Source organism: Odontesthes bonariensis, chromosome 6 (assembly GCF_027942865.1).
Source record: "Odontesthes bonariensis isolate fOdoBon6 chromosome 6, fOdoBon6.hap1, whole genome shotgun sequence".
NCBI lineage: Eukaryota > Metazoa > Chordata > Actinopteri > Atheriniformes > Atherinopsidae > Odontesthes > Odontesthes bonariensis.
Window position 1 is genome coordinate 30,930,601 of NC_134511.1, and position 7,117 is coordinate 30,937,717.

General features: G+C 45.5%; 1 protein-coding gene across 1 annotated transcript; it reads left to right on the forward strand.

Moving 5' to 3' along the window:
- Window positions 1-3,058: 3,058 nt before the first annotated feature.
- znf703 (zinc finger protein 703) lies at window positions 3,059-6,517 on the forward strand. The gene is made up of 2 exons (XM_075468290.1): window positions 3,059-3,706; window positions 4,292-6,517. Exons 1-2 carry the CDS (start codon window positions 3,440-3,442, stop codon window positions 5,795-5,797), a joined length of 1,773 nt encoding a protein of 590 aa, XP_075324405.1. The 5' UTR covers window positions 3,059-3,439; the 3' UTR covers window positions 5,798-6,517.
- Window positions 6,518-7,117: the final 600 nt, after the last annotated feature.

The window sequence follows — 7,117 nt, forward strand, 5'->3', positions numbered from 1 at the left end:
CTAGGGGTAGAGCAGAGCCCCAGCCCCAGGCCTCTATTCCCATTCCACACACCCCATAAGTCAGTCACAGATAATTAAATAGGAGTTATTTACACTCGTTTTCCCTCCTCTGCCTTTCTGCTGCTTTTATCATTTCGCTCTCCTTCTCTTTGTACAGTCTTACATGCAGCCAGACTTTATCAAAGTCACCAGTGAAGGCCTGTTGAAATATAATAACTCCAAGAGAAAAAGAAAAAAAGAAACAAGACTCTTATGAGCTCACATCAATGTCAGCCCCTCATTATACAATCACACAGCGCATCTACACAATGCTAATCCCCCAGTGCGCCACAAAACGCCTCGGCACTTCCAAACACGGAGCTAAGACAAACGAGCACATGAGGATTTGCTCGAGCCAGGTTTGAAGAATTCAGCTGCCTAATGTCAGCATTATATATTTACTCTGGAGTCAAGCAAACGGCAGCTTTTCAACACAGGGATGAATTAGACCCGGCCACATAACTATGGCGTCCATTACAGGCCTCAGCGGCTCTATAAATCACAGGATCACAGGGGCATGTGGGGTCCTGCTCCTCCTCAGCCCCTATCAGCCCCATCCTGGGGGTTTTATTTGGCTGCTGTTCCAGTCATACCTACTGCTTTGGAGGGGCATGGAAATGCCCCTAGGGTCGGTGGGACCTGGGCATGCTGAGAAACCTCTTAAAATGAAAAGCTGTCCCTTTAAAATATCCACAACAGGAAACAGCCATCAGTCATCAACACGCCAAAACAGCTGTTACCAGCTTACATCAAGGGGACACATGAAAGGAGCTGCTCCCTGTTGTTTGAGCCCTCCCTTGTTTCATTCTCTCACTGCCTTTGTCTGTTTTTTCCCAATGCCCTCCTCTTTGGTCTCCTTTTAAACGCCCTCCTTCCTCATACAACCCCACCTACACTGCAGCAACTTTCCACTTACCCTTTTAACAAGTGGGTGACTGCTTGGTAAGAAAGAGCACAATGGGAAGAATAACAACTTTTTCATAAAAGAATTTGAAACTGCTGTAAGCTCCCAGCCTCACCTTTAAATCTCACAGCAAGGAAGCGGTTGTGATGCGTCACCTGTTTATGTGTCTCAGCCCAAGGTGGTGACAGACAGTTTTAAACAAACAGGCGGTTATAGAAGACTGTACCACACTTAGACTGATGGTGTGCACGTTTGAGTCCACACAGTCTTGGAACCATGTAAGTCATTGAAGCGTGAGTGGCAGTGCGTGGGTGATGAGTGACGACTAAGCCTAATGATGACAGGTCAGACAGTGATGCTGCTGAGTGATGCTGGAGTGACTTCATCCTCCTCGTGCTGCTTTTCCACTCAGCTGCAGATAAATGGCAGCTGCCATTATAATCAAGGACAGGGCAGTTGCTGCACAGTCTGATAAGGCCAGCCTGTGCTGTGAAATGCCACATAATTTAACATATTAAACCCCAGAAGAAAGGCTTGCTCTGATTTTCTTTGGCCAGGGGATCCATGAAACACAGTAATAGTGTTGTAATATCCAGGACTACAGATTGGGTCCTTTAAGGCCAAGTTATCTGATCAGTTGAAGAGGCATTTAACCACAGTGGAAATCCCCATGAAGCACAGCTTTTTGGTCTTTTGGAAAATTAAATTAAGTCACTGGGCCGTCAAGGAGTGACTTCATTGTATTTAGTCTTTTTTATGTTTTATACTTGTATACAGTACTGTGCATAGGTTTAGAGCCATACTTTATTTCTTTATATTTTGCTTCCAAGCAGCCAGAGTTTTTTTGTAATCTTAAAGTTAATTATAGTTATCCAGCCTTTCTGAAGGTCTCTGAAAGTTTTTCTTTGGACATTGGACCCTGGACAAGTCCTCAGTTCATCACAAGGCAAACACAGATACGAACAAGACAAACAACCATGCACTCTCAGGCTCACTCCTAGGGTCAATTTAGAATCACCAATTAACCTAACATGCATATACGTTGACAGTGGTATGTGTGCAAGCTTCACATATAAAGGCCCCAGACGGGATTCAAACCAGGAGCCCTCTTTCTGTGAGGCCTTATGAATCATTCAATCAGTAAAAAGGCATGTAACTCAAGGGATAAGTGTTGTGTCAACTCATAACAGACCATTTGGAAAATTGTATGTTTAGGCATTTTGTTACAGCCTTTTGCAAAGACTGGTTCCCATTTCTTTACGTGCATCTTTGCACATAAAGACAAGCCAAAGATAACACAATTTGACAGACATAGAGTAGTGTTTTTGCTCCAACAAAGTGATTCCCAAAGAGCTATTAGCTGAAAACTTGGCATATCTCAGCATAGTGTCCTTGATTTGAGGAAACTGGACAAGTGGAGGACAAAAGAAGAAGTGACTGGCTTTATTTAGAGAATTGAAGGTCGGCTCAAGACTTTTGGGCAGCGCTGCACTAGCTGGAGAAAATTTTAAAAAGTAGTATGGAAGCATCTGTTATACTTGTAAAACAATCATCTTGTGGAGAGTGTGACTTCAAATGCAAAAACTGAAACCATGTAACACTTGGGTCATGTAAATTGGCCTCCAACAAGAAAAATTGAATTACACCCAAAAGTGATGGCAGTTTTGTTGCCATAATGCAATAAAGCTATTACCATACCAGAAATACCCGACAGTAACTTGTTATTTGGAATTAAATGCACCTATTTACTAGACTGGAGTTGGGTGCATTCCACAGCTAATTGTACAAACGCATAATGCTTTACTGCTTATGCTTAAGAAATGACATACACTCGGTGTAACAAAGTAAATTACTTGTTTGCCCCTTTTCCTAAACTGCTGTCAGATCTGTTGTGGGAGATTTTTTTGCTAGATTTTGTTCAGTTTGCCTATGGCTCATGGAGGACAGTGACATAGATTTCCAGCCACATTTTAGTTTAAACATGAGGGTGAGGCCAGGAGACAAACCGCGCCCCTTCATCTGCCCCTCCTCCATCTTTGAATGCGGACACCTCTGATTGGATAGCGGCTGCTCGCTTTGAAATCCCTCCCCTCGCATCTTTAGTGTGTGAAGAAGTGAAGACTGTGAGGCTGCTGCATTGGGAGAGCAATACGCACTCTGGAGTACCGTTGCACGCACAATCCTCTGCAGGGTTCTCTTATTTTGATGAGCACCCACTACTTATGATTCGTTTGTCTTCTTCTGTCGTTTTTCAGCACTGGATTAACGAATATTTAGGAGTGATTTATGTTCATTTTTGGAGGATGACGTTTCGGCAATTTATTCCTTTATAGTGACAGCTTGGGTCCAACACAGAGGACGCGCATTGCGCACTGCCATTTTGGATTACCGCTCTGTCTCCTGCTGAATTTATCACCACGAAATGTGTAGTTAAATGACACTGACTCCCGCGTCCAGTCGTTACATGCCTCCGGTCCAAGTCGCGCCCAGATCCAAATGAGATATCTCCCTGGTGGACCTAAACCGCTTTTACGCAGTCAGTCCCCGGAGCGCTGTGCCGCCGACTCCAGTGGTTATCCACAGCGGAGAGGAGCAGAGACACCGTCCTTTTCCACACCCACATCTTATCCTTCTCCCTCGGACCCCTCGCGCCAGGCTAAAAGGCTTCCTATCCGGATCGTAAAGATGTTGACTGCGCACAGTGGTCACTTGCTGCACCCGGAGTATCTCCAGCCCCTCACATCTGCGCCTGTTAGCATTGAAGTAAGTAAATAATTTAAAAAAAGACATTCAAATTTCTATAAGTTGTGTTGATGGTGTTGGGTGTGTTTATACGTTCTGGTTTCTATCAGATCATTTAAACCTCGTGCGTCTCTATGAAAGTTATTATGACAAAAATGTCGTTTGTGACATTTTACGCACAGCAGTTTGTTGGTTGACTTAGTGCGTGTATCCTGCGAAAAAAATATGTTGCTCTAAAAGTCATATCGATTGTTTTTTTTTATACAAATAGAAAATTGTACTACATCTTGATCAAGTTTAATTTGGCTTCTTAATCCCGCTCTCATTTTCTTCCTTTTTTTTCCTTTCTTTAACATGGCTTCAACTTTTCCTCTCCTGTCGTCTTTCACTCAGTGAAAGTACACAACTGAGAGTGCGCTACTGGGTTTTCTGATTTACAGATGTATTGCCATGGAACGTATTTTGGCTGAACTATATTTATAATTTTTTTAATGTGGTAATTTAGAGTTTACATGTAGGCTATATGTAAGTCTTAATGCTGTTAAAAACTGAATTAACTTTGAAAGCAATTGTAGTTCACCATTTTGCTCTAATTTTGGTCCTCAGCTGGATGCCAAGAAGAGTCCTTTGGCTCTGCTCGCCCAGACCTGCTCTCAAATTGGCAAACCAGATCCCCCCTCCTCTTCCAAGTTGGCATCCCTCTCCTCCAGTAGCCTAGGAGACAAGGAGTCCTCCAGTCGGTCATCCAAGCCTGGAGAGCAGCACCAGTCACTGGATGACAAATCCAGCTTCAAACCTTACTCCAAGTCATCAGGCGACTGTCGTAAGGATCCTCTAGTGACAAAGGGGGCGTCAGATAAAGCAGCTTTCAGAGTGCCAAATGGAAGTTCCAGTGGGGGCAGTGCCTCATGTCCAACCTTTCCTCCCCACTCCCGGTCACCCAGCTCCAACTCTCCTCCGCTGCACACCCAGAGCCAGCCCCACAGACAAAGCCAGTCCCCTTCCACACAGCCCCCTCCACACTCCCAGGCCCCGCACATGGACAACAAAACAGGGAGTCCAGAGCAGTCCAACTTGGACAGTAACAGCAACAGCGCAGGAAAAAAAGACTCAGATGCAGCTAAGTCAGGGATGGACGGGGCTCAGTTAGCCAATTCCAGCCAAGTACGAGCCAGCGCTAACTCCAGCAGTGCCAGCTCTGCCAGCAGCCCACGGCCAGAGAGCAAGACTGACCTACACGCCTCCTCACAATCTGGCCTGAGCTCTGGACACATCGCACCAGTCTCACCTTTCAAACCGGGACATTCTGTCTTCCCTTTGCCCCCAGCTACCATGGGCTACCATGGCTCCATTGTTGGGGCCTACGCTGGATATCCCTCACAGTTTGTTCCCGGCTTGGATCCTAGTAAGTCAAGTTTGGGCTTAGGACTTCCAGGAAAGCACCCCAGCTCCAGTCCTCTCACTGGAGCCTCTCCTCCGTCTCTGATGCAGGGTTTATGTAGAGACCCTTACTGTCTGAGTTATCCCAATACATCCCACCTCGGAGGCAGTAACTGCTCCACATGTGTTCATGACCCCTCAAGCCTCAAGTCTGGTTTCCCCCTGGTTTACCCCTCACACCTCCACCACCTACATTCCAGCTCCTTATCTTCCAGCACCACTCCTTCTCTTTCCCACCCCCTTTACACATATGGTTTCATGATCCCCAACGAGCCGCTGCCACACGCCTGTAACTGGGTTTCTGTCAGCGGTCCCTGTGACAAGCGGTTTGCCACGTCAGAGGAGCTACTAGCCCACTTGCGCACACACACAGCCCTGCCAGGGATGGTGGACAGTAAGCTGTTGTCAATCTACCCTTCATCAGTTTCATCCACAGCCTCATGCCATCTCCACTTGCCCCCACCAAGCAGCCCAGGTGCCCTGCCCAGCTCATTCTCCCTCAGAGGTTCTCCTGGCTTGGGCCTTGCCCGCTACCATCCCTACAGCAAGTCTCACTTGACAGGAGCTCAAGGACTTCCCATGCCATCCCTCCCCTCCTCCTCAGCCTATTATTCCCCCTATGCCCTTTACAGTCAGAGACTGGGCTCAGCCTCAGCACTGGGATACCAGTGATATCCGAAATGCCCATGGCCAGCAGGCATCAGCTCAGACTCTTAAGAGCAGCCATGAAGATGGATTCTTGATTGAGGTCATCACCAGTACAGGGTGTCATGCCTGCTGGCCTGCCTGCCAGGAATGCCACCTGTTAGCCTCAGGATTGTGACTGGTGCTCCAAAGGCAAAAGCATGTGATGGATTGTCAGCTGCAGAGAACCAACAGACTTCAGTGATTAAAGAAGCAGAGCTGAAAAAATATTAAATTGTGGATTTACCACAACAGTTTGTTTTTTGTTTTGTTTTTGTCTCCCAGAAATGAAAGTCTGTATTTATTTTTCACTCAAGCGCTTGGTATTCAACTCGGGAGGGGGGGGGGGGGATTTTTGCTGTCCAAGTAAATGATTAAAGTATAGTAACATTTTGCTTATCTTCCACTCTGAAAATAAAAAGGTTGCACCATGATATAGATGGATTCTGAGGCTTTATTCTGGGGAACCTCTTTTTATTCCCCTTCCTCTCAGCTGTTTTTTTTCTTCTCTATCCTCAGTTGTGTACTCAGACTCTGGAAAATTGCATGTCCTCGAGAATTACATTGAACATTGCTATTATTTTTATTTGTAAATATGCAAAGATGTAATATTTTTTCAAGCTTACACGGGGTCAGCAAGTTGGGGTCACTGATGCAAATGTTGCAGAGATAAATAAAAAAAGAATAAAAACAAATGTATAAAAACAATGATGGCTGTGCTATCTGACCAACAGGAAAAGGTCTTATTTTGTTAAATAAATGATTCATGGTTGCATTTTGACTTGTTTTTTCCTCATTGAATACTATATATAGTTCCATGAAGTAGCTTTTTATTGTGCGCCTCAGAGGATGCAGTAAATCTTTCTAGACTGCAGCACTGCACTTATCTAAAACTATCTATCATTATGGCTCTTACAGCTGCGCTATGTGCGGCTATACATAATAATTCATGGCTCGTATCAGTTGACAGAGCTGTCCCAAAGAGGGCAACCTGGGTCACATAAGCCCTGTTAGCTAGTCTCTGAGGACTTTCATCCCTCCTCCTCATCCTTCCATCACCAGCATTATTTTTGTTGATGCGAGTGCAGCTTTTAATTGCTGATTCTTGTTTGTGAAGGATGAAAAGGGCCTCCTCAGCAAAGTGGATGGCTGCGTGGAGAGACTGCTGGGTCACTGGGACTTCCATAATGACCTAAGGGAGGTCGACCCAGGATCTCCTCACGGTCTGACGGATTGGCCTGCAACACAAAGGCCATAGCTGACAATGGGATTCGGTTAATAGAGAAATATTAATCAAAGCACTGACAT

Excerpts from the sequence above, each read along its gene's own strand:
- znf703 (XM_075468290.1), top strand. The coding sequence starts at position 3,440 with ATGAGATATCTCCCTGGTGGACCTAAACCGCTTTTACGCAGTCAGTCC. Across the intron at positions 3,707-4,291 it reads CTGCGCCTGTTAGCATTGAA|CTGGATGCCAAGAAGAGTCC; the intron begins GTAAGTAAATAA and ends TTTGGTCCTCAG.